The sequence below is a fragment of the Pyrus communis genome, chromosome 4 (assembly GCF_963583255.1).
Source record: "Pyrus communis chromosome 4, drPyrComm1.1, whole genome shotgun sequence".
Classification (NCBI taxonomy): domain Eukaryota; kingdom Viridiplantae; phylum Streptophyta; class Magnoliopsida; order Rosales; family Rosaceae; genus Pyrus; species Pyrus communis.
This window is the reverse complement of record NC_084806.1, coordinates 29,379,437-29,397,530: the sequence shown is the minus strand read 5'-3', so window position 1 is coordinate 29,397,530 and position 18,094 is coordinate 29,379,437. Positions and strand designations below refer to the sequence as shown.

The window sequence follows — 18,094 nt, the reverse complement described above, 5'->3', positions numbered from 1 at the left end:
ATCTGTATCCAAATGCAAAAAAAGGGAACCAAGAAACAATATTGACCTATTTCAAAATGTAAACAAATATGAGAAAAGACTAAAGTGGGTGCCGACTGTTGTGGCTAAAGTTGTATTTTTTGTTTATTTTAAATGCATTTAAGTATCATAATACATAATTGATCTATTTCTTTGTAGACTTACCAATGTGTTTTGATCCAACAAGCTTACCTTGAGATAAACCTCTACGTGGCCTTTGATGCTTGCATCCATCTTGCATGATATTCATTTTTTCATGATTAACTTGACACTTGTTGCTTTGCCACTTGAACGCTTATCATTGTTAATGATTAGGACAACACTTGTTGCCTTGTTATTGGAACACATTTTATGGTAATGATTAGCACAATACTTGGTGTCTTTCTATTGGCACACTTGGAAGCTTTCTCCTCAAACTAGATGGGAAGGAAGAGGTTATTCAATCCTTATAAAGAAAGGAGCAAGAACCAACATAAGAGACATGAAGAGAAGAGAGAGGAAGAAGAATAAAAAGAAAAAGAACCAACTTCAAATAGAAAGCCATTCTCCCTTTTATATTACCTTCTTTCTTTTACATGTTGTTAAGCCTTTAAGTCATATTTCATTGTATTTGTAAGTCTCTCGTATATAGTGAAATACAATGAAATCTAACCCTAGTGGATGTAGTCGACGAACCACTTAAATATTGTGTCTATTATGTGAATGAGTGTGTTATCAAGTTCCTATAAAACACCATCATCCAACTCCGTGAAGCACCCTCAAATTTCCGTCTACATTTCTCTAAAAACTTGCAAAAGAAGTCAGAGGCAAATCCGGAAAAATACATGAGAACTTACCGAACAAATCTCTCCACCAAACTCACCACCACATTCATCTATCAAAAGAAAGATATCCGAAAACTAGAAATTTGTCCCGCCTATTTAATAGACCAAAACACCATCATCTATAGATTATATCCAAATACTTCCTTCACAAAAGTTGTTCCTATTCCTCTCTAACATAACATATCCAAATCCCAGAAAGATCCAACGGTCCATTCGTTCCAGATCCTGAAAATACTATCACAACCTTGAAAATCCGCAGAAAACCATGCAGTCATATTTGGAGCTTCAAAAGCCCAACCTCTTTAGCTCAAACAGAGATACTTCCTTCGTAACAGTTGTTCCTTATCATATTTTCTATAACATATTAAAAAATCATGACAACCAATATATGTGCTAACTTGTACACCAGTTTGAACAGTTGATGTATGGTTGAGCTATCCTTCTCGGGCAGCCACTTTGCATGGCCAACATCTCTAGCAATTTGACTCCTATTACATATGTAGAATTTCAGCTACATTAAAGAAGAGCAAGGGAAAGTGACGAAGGAAAAATGAAAACAAGAGGGAGGAAATGAAATTAACAACAATAAAAAGGAGGAAATGGTAACCTATTGTTTATCATTTATGTTGTTGTTAAAAATTATTACTTTGTTGTTGATATTATGATTATATTACTTGTGTTACAAATCAATTTAATTTATGTTGAAACTTGCAGGCTTGTTAAAGAAAATGTGATTATTGATATCTATGTGAACATGACATATACTTATGCATTGCAAAGCAAGAAAGAGAGTTGAGTTGTGTAAAGTGTTTTAGTTGTGAGGATATTCAAGGGATGAAGAATGCCTTGAATATAAAATAATGAACTTTGTATATGTCAGGCGTAAGGAGAAGGGCTTCAATATACAATTGGGTGTCTAAGGAAGTGCCTATGTATTAAAGTGGAAATTGAGAATTCAATTATGAAAATTGGGCTTAAGAGATGAACATGAGTTAACTCAAATTCTAAGGTATTCGGAGCCAAGTGGAATAAGTATGGTAGTGGGACGGGCATGCTTGGGTGCCTTCAGTATGCATTAGTGAGATTAGAAGGGAGTGAGTACATTCATGCATTTCATTTGCATATACTTTATGCATTTGCAAGAATTGTTGCATTCTAATTATTGTTTGGTACATACCTATATTTTGAAAAGTAATATGTGAACCATGTGATCATTGCAAAATTTTATTCCACTGTATCCAATAAATTTTATGCAAAATTTGTTATAAGATGTATTGTGTAATCAGTTCCAAATGATTTTATTTTAATTTCCACCATATCTTGGTTGTAGAATTTATTTCTATAACTAAGATATGACTCACACCCTAACTCATAAATAGTTTTTATTCGCGAGTCGAGATGTGACATGTAATCTATTAAAGTCGTCTCAAATTATCAAAGAGACGGCCCAATGACTCACTATTGTTCCTAACTTGTTAATTATCACCTGCAAAGTTTGACAAATGTGAAGTTTTATCATAAAAGCCTCAGTATTGGTTGAAATGAGATTAGAATATCTAAACTCTTCTTTTCTCCTCATTATGCTGATTTGGGATATTTCAACAAGTCAAATATGAGACTTTTCACTTATAAGTAAAAAAATGGAAGTAGTTTCGCTCACGACACTCAATTGATGGTGACTGTTCACCATCTTTTTTAACATTAAATTTCGAGATCTAAATACTAATAGACACAAATTTTAAATTTAAACACATGAAATGTTAATAAATAGAGTGGCATAATACACCAGCACGTGAGCAAAGCTGACAAAAATATGTTATCCAAACAGGTTGATAGTGGAGAGCAGGAAATAAAAGATACTCGCTTGATTGGATGACCAAGTAGGCAGTAAGGAATTTTTTAAATTTCCTTTTTTTTTTAATTGAAATTTAAAATATTTGAAATTTCAAAGGCGAGTGACAGCAGTCTACCCAAAGAAAAAGCAAATGGCAATGAAGGCGTTGGAGTAAATGCAAATTAAATTATTAATTAATTGTAACTGGTAAGAATGCAAAATAGCAAATTAGGGCTTGGCTTTTACTTGCTTTTTTAATAATAGCCCGTAGAGGCAAAGGCACGAAAAGAAAATGAAAAATATAAGAATTAAAATATAACCAGATATTCAGATTTCTCGCATTTCTTAGAAAAAGGGCTTCGGAGCCGCTCTGCGTTTTCGTTCCGGAACCCTAGAATTTCCGCGTCGCCGTAATTTTTCTGAATTATTGGTAAGTCGAACGTAATTTTTGGGCTTATTTTTCGATTTTCCTTAATTTTCACTGATTTTATTTTATGATTCTTTTACTGTAAATTGGCAAAATATAAATCTTTTATTTTCTAAAAGACTGGTGGAAGTAAAATGCCGAATCTTGTCTGGTTTAAGCTTTTGTATTTAAATATTTTGCTTGATCTGTGCTGAAATGGGGAAAAAAGCAAACGTAATTTTTTTTTCTTTTTCCGGTTGGTTTAAAACGAGGTCTGGAAGTTGTTAGGGTTTGTGTAAATTAATCCCAGATGCTGTCAGGGTTAGGTTTAGATACTTTGCAGAATAAGCTTACTTGGAATCTACCACCATCTTCTTCTTCTTCTTCTGGTTTTCGTTTTCGTTTTCGTTTTCGTTTTTACTGGTTGTTGAAGAATTCAGATACTAAAAGTAAAATTTTATATATTTATACATCTAGTTTGTAGAATGTAGATTAGGGTTTGTAAATTGTGGCTACAAGAAAATGGTAAATTTCTTTGTACTGATCTGCTTTTTATTTTTTATTTTTTATTTTTATTGTGTTTCAGGGATTTTAGTTTGATGGAATTTTAGTACAAGTGAAAATTGCGAATTTATAAAAAAAATAAAAATAAATAAAAAAATAAAAAAGAAAAATGTCAGGATCTGAGACGGGAGTGATGACGAGTAGGGAGCCGTTTCTGCAGAAGAGTCCTATTCAGTCACAGTCCGCCATCCAGAGTCTGCGGTTGAACTTCAGTGCTGACGGCGGCTCCGCTCTCTACAAGCCTGTTGCCACCGCCACCTCACCTGCTTACCAGCCCTCGGTCACCTCCGCCGCCGCTTCCGGCGGAGGTGCTGTTGTCCCGGGGGCTGCCGGAGAGGGTGCAGTTATGGCCCCTGTTGCTACTGCTGGGCTTAACATGAACATGGGTACTGAGCCAATGAAGAAGAAGAGAGGGAGGCCCAGGAAGTACGGGCCGGATGGCACAATGGCATTGGCTCTATCACCATCAGCCCCGCCCGTGACCGTTACCTCGTCCAGCGTCGGAGCCTTTTCTCCTCCTCCTGCTCCTCCTGCTCCTGCTCCTCCTTCTGGGGGAGGTTCTGCCTCACCACCACCCAGTTCCACTTCCACCAAGAAATCAAGAGGCAGACCACCTGGTTCTTCCAAGAAGCAACAATTGGATGCTTTGGGTAACCTCTCTTTCCTTTTCCATTCTAAATTCTTAAAACTTATTGAAATTCTTAAAATTTTGAATCTTATATTGTATTTTGTTTTTGTTCTGGGTCATTGATTTTGTTATTAATTTTGGGTTTAGCAAATATTTGTGTGACGTGGGTTTGAGAGGTCGGGTCTTGAGGTAACGCAACAGTGGCTTTGATTGATTTGATTTTATTATGTATCATCTGTGTTGGAGATCTGGAAGTTGTTCCCATTTGGTTTGGGTTTCTGACAGGAAATGAAAGGATTTAATAAAAGCGATATATTCGGGGATGACTTTATGAAATAGAAAAGGGTACAGCAAAGGATGTTATGCTTGAGATTCTTCTTATGTGTCAAATTTACTTATCTGCCCTTGATTGGTATATTGCAATTGTATGTATACTGTAGGTGTAGGCTCATAGAATGATACTTAACCTTGATATTCATGATTTTTCATGCGTATATGATTGCTTTTGGTATTTGGTTACAACGATGGTACTTCTTGCAAAGGGAATTACTTGTTTTAAACTCCTTTTGACAGTCTATTTTACAGCACAACTGTATCAATATGCATTTAGAAAACATATCCAATACTGGAATTAAATTGCTTTTGGAAGTTTCCTTTTGAGCATACAAGTCCCCCATCCTGTTTTTCTTATATAATGTTTAATTTAGTATTCCAACTCCATCAAGTGCTAAAACTAGAATTTTCAACTAAACAAATTTGTTTAATGGTTCATTTTATGACTTATAGATGCATGCTTGCAGTGGCAATGGATCTTATTTTATTCTTTATCTTTCTAAAAGTCAATTTTAATGTTGCTTTTTCGCTGCAAATAACTATATAATGATAACTGTACTATGGTTTAATTCGTTTTATTGTTTGTAGGAGCTCCGGGATTTGGATTTACGCCACATGTTATCACTGTAAAAGCTGGAGAGGTTTCTAATTCCCCTTTTCTTTCTTTAATAACTTAGTTTTCATACTCTTCCGTGGTTGATCATCACTGCATGCTTAGTCTGACTAGTTGTTGAGCAAGAAATGTTATTTGATTGCACTATAGATATCTATCTATTCTCTCTATGCTGAGTAGCTCATCTCTTCCATATTATGCACTTCTTTAATTTGGCTGATTATGCAAGTTCTTTGATACGGTAAATGCATGTGTGGTACATCACTCACTGAATCTTGTTAAGCTCCTTTTTCCTCTGTCTACTTGGAGTTCTGAGTGCTTCATCTATTGAAATTAACAATATTTAGATCCAATGGTTGGCAATGCTGGGTACATTTAATTCAAATATTTATTTTATGAGTTCAAATTCAGATAATTCTGGTTTCTTATATTTTCATATCATTGGAACTGAATGTCAAGATTTACTATTTAGAGAATAATTGGCCATTGGAGTATTATGCTTTGCTTCACAGCTTTCTGGGAATTTAGAACTTTAATCGCAAAATTCTCCCGAGGATATCATTTCCCATGTCACGGTCTGATCCCATCCCAAGAGCTCATCACCAGTGAGCTAGCTGCTAATATGATTGAATGTCATTAATTTTACATGCGCACCTGCTTTATTGTTTGGCTGGCATACTCATCATTTTTCTAGTTGATTGCACTATATTGAAATTTTATTTTGATGCATTTAACCTTTCAGGATGTATGGTCAAAAATAATGTCATTCTCTCAGAATGGTCCTAGAGCTGTTTGCATATTGTCTGCAACTGGAGCCATCTCTAATGTGACTCTTCGCCAACCGGCCACATCTGGTGGAACTGTAACATATGAGGTTTGTGAGATTGCAGGCTGTCTTGTTTGTTGGCCTTTCCTTGTATCCAAGTTGAACTGTGACATATATTGTGTTTTCATACAGTTTTGTTGTTACTATGTTGGGCCTCAGTAGCTGTTCTCTGGGAACATTGACTGGGGATTAATATTCCAAGTCTCTCTAGGAACAGTTATGTTTATTTTAGGATACAATACTACGCCTATACTAATGAGTTTATGCCGCCATGTTCTGACATGATTGTTTATGTTTGGTTTGTGAACTTTTTAACACCATAGGTTTAAATTAATGAACTAGTTACTATCTGGGTTCTACTCTAGGAGCATGTAATGTAAAAAAGCATGTTTGCTCTTTAATTAGATGTAAGATTTAGTATCTGTCACAATTCGTCGCAGTACTGAGTTTATTGTTTTTACACGAGTAATTATCATTAACTTTCTGTTAATTATTTGGTAGTATCCATAGGGATTGTTTTCATCTTACGTATTATATCTACCTATGAGTTATTTCCCGCTAATTCCGTTTTCTCTTATGAATTTTCTATGCAGGGGAGGTTTGAAATTCTGTCACTCTCAGGCTCGTTTCTTCTATCTGAAATTGGTGGTCAGCGGAGTAGAACTGGGGGCTTAAGTGTGTCATTATCTGGCCCAGATGGCCGAGTTTTAGGTGGTGGCGTGGCAGGTCTTCTAACAGCTGCCTGCCCTGTTCAGGTACGTTTTATTTTTAAATTATTTTAGATTTTACTTGTGATGTGAAAATTAATAGTTGAAGGAAATTAATCTTCCACGATGTGTGGGTCTACAAATTATGAATCTAGACATAGTACGAGCCATATGTTTGAATTGAGCACTTTCAGATACAGCTCTTCATATGATTGAATCTTTAGCTCTTATTAAAAAAAGAAAAAAAAATTGATGGACCTAATATAACCAGTGATTTTGGGGGTTCCCATTTCATTGCAGGTGGTAGTCGGAAGTTTTGTTGCAGATGGTCGGAAAGAATCAAAGACTGCGAACCAAATGGACCCTTTGTCCGTAGCACCAAAATTTGATCCGGGCAGTGGTCCAACAGGAGCAAGTAGCCCCCAGTCACGTGGAACTCTGAGTGAATCCTCAGGCGGGCCTGGAAGTCCGCTTAACCAAAGCACAGGGGCCTGCAATAACAATAACCTGCAAGGCATGTCAAGCATGCCATGGAAGTGAATGGTTTGGCAACCTGAGGGCAGGCCTTTTCACTAATTTGTGCAGTAGGCATGATCAGCGGATGTTGTGTTTCTTTAATCGAGTCTTGAGAGCAGGAAAAGGTTGTAGTTTCTGCATCGTGTAATGTATGACTAGTACTAGTAGAATAAGGAATGCAGAATGCTTTGCAGCTTGACCTTATAGAGGAGCATGGCCGGCTGGAAGTGTCAACCAGGTAACAAGAAGTGTGTGTGAAGTAGAAATTAGATTTTTAAGTCTTGTGATTGTAGGGACTTAATTAGTAGGATTAATTATTAATTAGGATGAGTTAGTGATCTAGTTTATCACGCGTTTGGCTGCTTGTAATTGTTGTTGATCCTTTAGATTATGCTGCTCAACTTCGACTTGTTCTCTAATGATAAGATGCTTTGATTTTAGATTTTTCCCCCTCATAATTGTCTAGCTTTAATTTTATTTACACGTGGTGCAAAGTCACTAGAAATGATCATTCCGTTTGAAAAATGACTTATAGTGAGATTGAGCTTAGAAAAGTTGCCCACCACGTCGTGAGCTCCACATGCATCAACAGTTATCTCAACTACGAGCGGAGTCGCCCATGCCTGTCCTGTCGATCATAACTTAGGTCAAGAATCAGTGCAACGGAGCCTCCTGAGTAACCACGAGAAACAAATGCGAGTGCTTAAAGGAACCAAACAAGAATCATTTGCATTTGTTTCCGTCTTGGGAAACTCGGAAACGAATGGTATTGCTTCAACTTTCTTCGGAAGGAGCTCCTGCCAAGCGCGGATGTTTGCCAAAACCATCCTCTTGAGTTAGCAGGGTCCGCCCTTTTGGCCAGGTGCCACGCGCACACACCCTCTCCGAGATGAACCATATAGCCAAGGGAAACCGTGTTGCTAGATGATTAGATCAATAACAGAGTATGAAGCGATAAAACTATGTCGTTCCATTGTCGAGAGAATATATACAATATTGTTGCAGACTGGAAATGATTAACTGATGATATACATGATGCTTGAGAATAACGAATAGACAAAATATTGTCAATTGGTAGAGAGGGAAGGAAGGAGCGCAGGTCATTTTATACCCCTGGGAAGGAATGGAACATGGAAACAGTACTACTAAAGTGAGTCATGTTGGTTTGTGCTACTCCCCACAAAATCATCATCTGCTTTGTTTTGCTTTGCTTTTTCCTTCCATCCCAGAACAAGAAGCTCAGGCTTCTAGGGAATCATTGCCTATGACCCTCCCACTTGTCCTTCTTTTTTCCCCTTCTTTTCTTCATCATCTTTCTTTATTTATTTATGGGTCCAAGTTTGGGGCTATACATTTGTAGCGTTGGGGTGGAGAATGACGGTGGCTGTGGAGGATTTTAGGGTTTTTTTTTTTTTTTTTTTCCTATTCTATTATTTAAGTTTTTAATAATACAAAAAAATCAATTATTTATTAGTTGTTTGGCCACGTGGCTCTAGTTGGACATCAACGTCAGCACAAATCTGAAATTTATTGTTACCACGCCATCACTTAACTGATTTTCTAATGGTTGTATGAAATTGAAATGAAATAATAACTAGTGTATGAGATTGAATTTTTTTAAGATGATGTATAAGATTGCAATTACACTCAAACTTGAAGGATAAAATATGCTTACACGAGACTTTGTAATTCAGTTAGTTTAGCACATTCAACAAAACACAATTTCTCATACATATTAAGTAATCGGAGTACTAGAACGGGTTGGCTGTAGTGGTAAAAAATGAAGAATGAATCAAGATACTTCTGCAATTGAATGAAAAGAAGAATAAATAAATCTCTGTAACCAATATAAAAATTAACAACGCTATAGGAAATATCTGGGGTGGGGTTGAGAGTTCAAGCCTCTCTCACCCCACTGTTTTTGCTGGTGTCTAACAAAGTTTCTCAATCCCTAAACTTCTAATTAAGAAAACAAATTTACAATTCTAAACTCTACTACAAAATTTTTTTCAGTGTAACACTTGTAATTAAGGTGACGACCCGTCCCGAATTATAATATATTTTATCCTCGAGTGCGTTGAAATGACTATTTTGCCCTTGTGGGTCTTGTGACGTGGATGTATGTATATAGTCTTCAATCATTTTTCCATCGACGTGAGTAAGTGGTATTCGACGTTACGAGAACGTGGATGCAAATTAGAGCCGAGTCAGGTACGTAGTGGAGATGTTGTAAAGGAATAAAGGAATTGGGTTGGGTTTAATTGCATGAATCCAAAGCATGCAGCCCAATTAGGGCTTGAGGCCATTTTAATATGGCCAACCCGTGGCCACACACACACACACACACATGCAACCTTCATCCTCTCTCTCTTTCTCAAATTTTCTTCCCCGCCCGTACAACCGTGAGCATTCACCCTTAAACTAAACCAAAACTCTATGGATCGAATTTGGTGTTTCCATATTCTTACTCTTCTCAAACCCTAGAACACAGTGATACCTTTTGTTAAGTGGTTTGACTTCGAAAACCCAAGACTCCATAAGCTCCGGCAAGGGGTGTAATTTTCTCCGATGTGATCGCGAAGGTTTTAGCTAGTTTTGGGACTTAATAAGGTACTATTCTTGCTCCACTAGCACTTTGGAACAATTTTAGAGCAGTTTTGACGTTGGGACACTCGGGTTTATCGAGTTGCAGATTTTGCTGGACTATTGAAGAATTTTCCAACCATATACTGTTGGTTTTAGGACTCTAAACAAGTAAGAACATGTTCTACTCGTTTAGAGCTTCATTTTGGTATAATTTTCATGAAATTTGGTTGAAAAATGAAGAAGATATCAAGATTTAAGAATTTTCCAGTTTCCGGCAACAGAATCCGACGAACCACCAGAGAAGTCAGAGCATATTCCATTTATTTAACGGAATATCCTATTATTTAAATGTGTCAGGTATATTTAACGGAATATCCTATTATTTAACGGCATATTCCCTAACGGCGTTAGGGTTACCGTCAGTGTGCCAGGCACATGACCACGCGTGGGACGTTGGAAAATTATTCTAAAAATATGGGGATGCTCGGGGTGTTGAGTAGGCCACGATAGTATATTCAAACACCCCAATTGAGCAACATATGATAAGTTATTTCATAGTGATGGTTATGTGCTTAAAAATAACATTAAAATAGTTGTTTCACACATAGGTGAGATATTTCCAGAGGACGATCGCAGCCAAGCGAGACTTAGGGGTTATGACTCGGCTACATACCAGTGAGTGGGCTTTTGGGTTATATATATGCCTTATGTTTCCCAAAAACTCTTTAAATGGTTTTTACATTTTAAATGTCATGTCGTATGCATTGCATATTAGAATATGCTTTAATATAGCTGTGCATATTACCGCTTGACGCTGTGGACGCTCAGGTAAGCTTCAGGTGAGTGTATAGCAATGGTTGTGATGGTAATGTGTATGATTATGATGAGTTGCTTTCAATGATTTATATCCTGCAACATAGTGTTAGTGCTCCGCCCGAGAGTAAGGCCTAGCCTTCACGTGATCGTTCACCTTTCGCACCATACGCTTACCTTGGATCCAAGACAGGTGCCAGCCTGTCGTACAGACCACATTAGGTGGTTTCAACTCGTAGGTGACTTGCGATACTTCACACAGCCTTCACGTGATCATAGCACTTGAGTATACTTATTTACACCTAGCCTGTAGTACAAACCACAGAGGTGGTTCCGAGTCGTGTGCAAGATTTGATTTGATTGTTGAGTTATAGATTCAGCCATACAGGTCACGTTAGGTGACTCCGGCTGATATGTCACTTTATATTAGTGCAATTCACCTGGCTTACTTATTCATGGTTGAGATGATTGTCATGCCATACACACGGTTTGGTTATTCTCGAGTATAGTTTTCATATATGTTTATAGTATTATTTTCTAGGAAACTTATATGGGTTTTACAGTGAGGGATTATTACATTTGGAAAGATAAATGGTTTTGAAAGTTTTGTTTTTGCCCACTCACACTTTCTGTTTTACGCCCCTCCGGGTTCTAGATAGAAGTTTGTGTCGATGGCTCATGAGGACTTCACGACGGTTCTGACAAACATTCACCAGTGTAGGGTTTCTTTTATGATATGTGTAATTAGTAATTAAACTTATGGACTGCATTCTGATACCTACGCTCTGGTTATGTGTGTCCTTTACTCTAAACATTTTCACTCGCACTAATATGTTAGTCTAGTGTAATTAGTTAGCAAGTTTTTATTTATCCGTATTTTCGTATCACGTTCACTTCCGCACAGCGCACATGGCTACGTCACCCTCATATGACAGTCAGTATGCCTCGATTGGGGTCGGGGTGTGTCAATTAATGTGATGTATTAACTTTATTATCCAATTTTTCCCCTACTACAAGCACAACCAAATTAATCAAAATTAGAAGGTAAGAAGGCAATCAAATGAAGCCTATGAACTCAAAAGTGTTTATATTTCATGTGGTTAATTAAAAAAAGTATAAATAAATAAAGTGAAGCCAACGACCACACATGAGATATAAAGAAAGTTAAGTGTCTATTCCTAAAATTAATTGGTAATAGGAGTGTTCCAACCCTTTATAAACCTTTGCAAGAATCCTTAGTTTTTTTACATGAGATTACATTCTCAACAAGAAGAATATATAAAGTGTTGAAGAAGGTAAAAATGTCTCACATTATAAAACTGAAAAAAATAATATAATATATATATATATATATATATATATAATTATAGTTCTACTACCGATGACCTCAAAGTTTTTTATAATAAAGCCTCACACCGAGGTATGTAGGTGTGGGGACCTTTTGATTGAGTTGGATATTTATGTTAGGGACCCTTTGATTGAGTTGGATATTTATGTTAGGGACCTTTTGATCGAGTTGGATTTAGGTCTCGGACGAACTGTACACTCGCATGGTTCGTTTCCGGCACTAAGTCCTGAAATACTTCAAAAGAATTAGCATGGCTTGGGAAGCATTCCAAATGAATCAATGACTCTGATTCAACCATGATTGAATAATTACATAAATTGTAACTTGCTTGGGTGAAGCATGGTATGACAGTTAAAAGTTCATTGGTTCAACATGAGAAAAATGTTGTGCTTGCATGTATGGTTTAAGGATGGCTAATCTAAGATTTCTAATACTTTGGGGGGGGGGGGGGGGCACGTTTGTTTGACCGAATTAAGAGGGACTGGACTAGACTAGACTGTAGTCCCTTGTTTGGTCGGGACAAGGATTAGGTTTAATGGGACTAAAGGGGACTCGCCCCGACTGAACATTTCACTAAACGTTCTTAAGGAGACCCCTCGATTTCAAGCGGACTGCTAGTCCCGTTCTCTCCCTCGCCGCTGATCCCTCGTCGTCTCCCTTCTCCTTCGTCATCTCCCTTCTGATCCGCACCTTCGCCCACTCCCTTGGGCCTTCACTATCCCACCTAAAAGCCTAAACCCAGACCTCAAACAAAACTGAAAAATAATCCACTGATTCCCTTCCTTTCTTCTTCGTTCAATTCACTCTCTTTCTCAACAAAATCGTCATGGTTGAAACCACCAGACCACCACCAGACAACCATCACCAGAAGCTCGCCGTCAATCTTCGCATTCGCGTGCAACCCAGACGCAAGTCGGGACCAAAAGCGTACCAAATGCTCAAGCACCTGCGAATCCCCACATAAATTCAAAACAAAAAGGCAAAATCACCAGAGAATCCTGAGATTTTTCGAGAAAATCAGAGGAGGCGCTACGTGGAGAGCTCCGATGAATCCTCCATGCGAATCTTCTGCATAAGTAAAAGAGGGAGAGGTTAGGGATAAAGTGGACGAAGGGAAAAAAAGGAGAGGGGAGGGAGAGAGTTGCCGGAAGAAAATAGGGAGAAGTATGCAGAGAGAGGAAGAATATTCTGGAAAAATGGTGAAACAGAATAAAAAGATGGAGATGAGAGGGAGAATGGCGGAGGAAGGGAGGAATAGGCTAGAGAGAGATAATTTTAGGAATAAATAAATAAAAAGATTTTGGCCCTTACAGAAGGAGATATGATTCTAGAAACAAATAAAATGATAAATTAATAATAAAATATTAATAAATATAGATAAAATAATATAATATTTGAGTTAGATAATTATCCAACTTTTTAGTCCGACACTGCACCAAACGCTTCACTAAACTAGTCCAGCTTAATCTAGTCTAAGCCAGTCCAGCTTAATCCTTGAAGCTAATCTAGTTCGAAACAGTCCGGTACAACAAACACACCCTGGCAGTTTTATAGAGCTTAAGGAAACTTAAGAAAAGACTCGGAAAGAATGGAAAGCTTATCACTCAGGAACTAGGGTTTCCTGTACTTATAGAAAGTTTGCACTGCTTGGTATGTTCTTGCCCCAGTTCATCCCCTCCTTCCCTCATTGTTCTTCGTTGTCCCTTATTCAACGTACTGGCATCTTAATTATAGGTGCAGTGATTCCTTCAAGTTCCAGCTAGGGAATCCCTTAGTTTTCTCCCTTCTTCCTGTTTTGCTAAGCCTTCCCTTTTCCTTTCCATAGTTGCAGCTATAGAGTTCTTCTTTGGTATAACGTTGCAGAAGGTTGCTAGCTTTGTGCCGGGGTCAAACACAATGCCCAGATTCCATCATTCTTGCACCAAGCCCCACAACACAACTCCATCTTTGGCAACGCTCCCTTCTGTTTTTTTTTTCCTCTCGAGTTCCTGTACGAGCTTGGAAGGGAAAGGTTTTTTCCCTGTTCATTAAAGGAGGCGCACGGCTCTAGTTCAAAGCACGATTTGGCTTTAATTTGGTCAACTCAGCTTTGGGTTTTAGTTGGTTCTTGGATGTATTAGTTGGTTTGTAAGGGAAAAGAACAAAAACAATTCTCTCAAGCCTTCCCATATAAGCCGAAATCATGCGCTTGGACTTTTAGTTCTCCCAAGCACCCAAAAGTCCTTTACAATCCTATTTCTCGTAGGCCCAGTAAATTTTCGTAACCATCCACACCACAACCTACTCGGCAACCCATTTATGTGGCTTGGGTCCATTCAAGCATGTAGCGTGATTGGTATACTTTTTTATGTTAATATCATAGAATGGCTTCGCATGATAAATATGCGTGATTTGCATGAGCTTAACACGATTATAGAAATGTCTAATTTGTAAATTATTATTTTATTAGCACGACATGATTGTAAATTCACATACCCCTTGTTTTTAATTCGTATACCCCTCGTTTTAAATTCACATACCCCTCGTTTCACACCTTTTGCATGAATTTAAACTCGGCTTGTGACGTATTCGCAACAATTAGACTTTGAGATACGATTGTACTCGTTGGTATAATTTTTTGCTCGAATTGTAAGTAGTTTTTGTTTTTTGTTTTTTTCTCTTAAAAAGGGGGACAACATGTGACAATTCACGGTTATCTACCCATTCCAGGAGCCGAGAAGACTCTCATAGGCATTTTAGCCTTCCATGACCACAAATTTGGCTTCCACACAAGTGTAGGTAGTTAATTTGGGAACAATAATTAGTGTTTAAGAAGTGGGACGGTGAAATCTAGTCAAAGAGTAACCGAAGAGAAAATTAATGTCCTCTTAATATTTTGTGCAAAGAAAAAGATTTATGCACGCCCGTATTTACTTTGCTCTTCAGTGATTGCGAAACATGGACTCAGCCCATCCCCTTCCCCGCCCCTCTCTCTTGCATTTGCTTTATTCTCGTCTTCTTCTTTGACCTCAGCAGACAGCAGCGTTCACTTCTTCCTGTTAGTTTTTTATTTAAACCGACCCATCTCCAGTCCTCTCTCTGGTAACCTTTTCTCCGGTCTTTCTTCTTCTTATCTTCTTCAATCGGCTCATTTACAAACCCCAGGTTACTTCTAGTTCTTTAATTTCTGATACTTAATTGCTTTTTGATTGAGGGCTTAATGTAGATTACATTTGCTGGTTAGTGCTTGCCATTTGTTTTTAGTTTTTTATTTTTTGAAATGTTGCTGCTTTCTCAGTTCGTTGTTATGCATTTGCTAACTCCAAACGAAACGAATGAAAACACGCAAATTTATTTATTTCAATATTTTTGTATCCAGAATTTGATGTAGCCCACCCCGAGTTTGATTCTATGTACCCAGAATCCCAATTTTATAATAATATGCAATTGGGATATGAGTTAGATGTGTATATCTGACCTGTAATCCATGTGTGAGTATCAACCTTGACATGGTCTAACACTGTAAACTGATTGAATGCACCTTCTGTATTAAAAACTACGCCTTTCGGTTTTAAACTGTATGGAAGTAAGAACAAAGGTATTCTATGCATGTGGAATGTATACTTATCTTGATACCATGAAGAGAAATTTCATTTCAATACGTTGTTTTGAATCATTTATTTTTGTAATGAAGTTAGTTGGATTTACATGCGTACTTGGATCTCAATATTTTTGGTATTTTAGAAGAATAAGCTAGGAGCATGGATTTAGAACCAAAAGATGACCCTCGTAAAACTTCATTGAAACCATCGTTTGCGGACCAGCATTTTCTAGTCAACTTCATAATGGGAAATTACTTGGGTCCTGATGTCAATATTGATAACCTGGGATACTCAGCGTTTCATTTGGATTGCATGAGTATTTAAAGGGCAGCCTACCTTTGCCAAGTTCAGGGGTGGCAAAAGATAGTTGGCGCCAGTTCACACATCTTTTTCCTTTGGATCTTCATGTTTTGGTTGACGATCCTGTTACATTATTTATGGAAGACACTGCTCTCGAAAAGTTCAAATCTTTATCTGGTATAAATGGTCTTGAGAATTGATATAGGTCAAGCTATACGATATCAACATGACTACCTGGATGGTGGAGAAAGTGAAGCAAATCGCTTGAACGACGATGGCAATGAAACAAAGACAGAAAAGATCTCTAATGGAAATGGTAATTCGTCAGAAAGGTTTCTGAAAAAGTATAAGAGCAAGTGGTGGAAATCCCATAAGGAAGCGTTCGCGTGTATTTGAGATGAAATTGCAGCAATTATGCCCAGCTGGACCATTCACACTCTCTTTCAGCCTCCCGGAACCTGTTGATCCAAGGCTCTTTGCACCGAACTTTGGATCTGATGGCATTTTTGAAGGAGTTATCGTAAAACACGTGATATATATTGCCGAGCTACATTTATTCTTGATGTAGCAATGGTCGACGAAGCGGTAAGAGTTTTCTTACTTGTCCAGTTACTAACCTCCTAGTTTGCTACCACTTCCGTAAATGGTGTAGAAAAGCATTGGTAGGAGTAGGACATAGTTTAATGGAGTGATCCTCTTCCAAGATCAAGTATGCCATATGTGTAGAATTTGGCGAGATAATCATGCTAGATGAGTGCTGACACATGGGGACGTCGTCTAGAGAATCGACAGAGGTTAGGTCAAAGTATGGAGATCAGTTGTGTAATTTTCTTATCTTTTGGGAAATTTTTAGCATGCCACTTGGATTTTAGTCCATATTCTGATTTTCCTAGTAACCTTGAATTTGGTTCAATGAGCGTGTACAAGCAAGTGGGCAAAATTGTTACGCAAATTTGTACTTTGATAACTGATGTGGCAATTTACCTTTGACATTTTAGGATCTACCACGCAGACTCTAAAAAAACTGATGTATATTTGGCACTTGTCTCATTTTTTTTCCTTGATCAATTCTACCCAAAAATATGGCACTAATTGGAAATTGGGAATTGGCAGCAGCCGTAAAGCAAACAAAGAAACTTAGAGCGATCAAATTATAGGCGACACAAAATGTTAAAACTTGAATCCTAAGTCAACATCGCCATCACTCATTGCCATGTGTTTGTATCATTCTGTGTATTAGTATTTTAGGTGTGACCTCAATACATTGTTTCATTAAATGTTATCGGTGTTTTAGCCATTAAATTTGATTTTCACAATTATTTATATCTTCTTAAAGTAGTACCAAACAGAATTACCTGGAAATGTGTGGAAACAAAATGGGTAAAGCCTATTTGTACCCAAGTAAACCCCAAAATAACCCATATAAACAACAACAAAAGTTCATACACTCAAACAACATGCATGGGCTTGACTGGTCATAAGATCCTAGTCAAGCAAGAACAATCAATACAAATAACAGTTGCCAGAGATAACTAAGCTCTATATTATGGTATCAATCCAAGATTCAAACAAACATTTATTTTAAACATTTTTAAGGTTTAAGGGAGACATCAATCACACACTCATGCTCAGAACCTAAGCTAGGCTAAAGGAGTAACTTGCACCTATGTGCAACTTGTACTTCTTCAATTGAATTTGAGTTTGGTCTTCACTGTTGTGGCTGTTTGAACTTAAGCTCTTGGCTTGTGTCACCAGTGAGAGAATTAGAATAAGTTGAGATGCAAAATGTGGAACCAGCAACAATGAACAAATCTCCTCAATCGAACATCAATAGATTGAGAGGCTTTGAAATGGAATTTTACCTAAAGATCTTTATGTGAGAGCTATATGCTAAGATCAAAGATCAGTGGAGAGGCTCAAGCTACTCTAGCCATCTCTATGAGCGATGCAAATTCAGCTCCTAAGAATGGAAGTTTTCTGTAGCTAAGGTTTTCAAGAGTTGTGGACACAAAAGCTAAAAAGAGTTGAGAGGTAAACTAGTACATATAGATCAACCCAAACCTAAATCATAATGCAATCATCACCACACAAAATTCTACAAGAATATGCGTGTTTGTACCATACTTCACAAACCTTAAAACTACCGAATCCTTCAATACGTATTATGCTATTTGTATTGATTGTTCAATACAAATAA

The 18,094-nt window shown here is 37.5% G+C and overlaps 1 protein-coding gene and 1 pseudogene across 1 annotated transcript; both read left to right on the top strand.

Annotated features, from left to right (window-relative positions):
- The first annotated feature begins 2,927 nt into the window (after window positions 1-2,927).
- Window positions 2,928-7,709, top strand: LOC137731079 (AT-hook motif nuclear-localized protein 10-like). The gene is made up of 6 exons (XM_068470153.1): window positions 2,928-3,106; window positions 3,669-4,296; window positions 5,196-5,248; window positions 5,963-6,094; window positions 6,640-6,801; window positions 7,054-7,709. The coding sequence occupies exons 2-6, from the start codon at window positions 3,756-3,758 to the stop codon at window positions 7,291-7,293; spliced, it is 1,128 nt and encodes a 375-aa protein (XP_068326254.1). The 5' UTR covers window positions 2,928-3,106; window positions 3,669-3,755; the 3' UTR covers window positions 7,294-7,709.
- Window positions 7,710-15,756: 8,047 nt separating this feature from the next.
- On the top strand, window positions 15,757-16,293 carry LOC137732962 (increased DNA methylation 3-like; annotated as a pseudogene).
- Window positions 16,294-18,094: the final 1,801 nt, after the last annotated feature.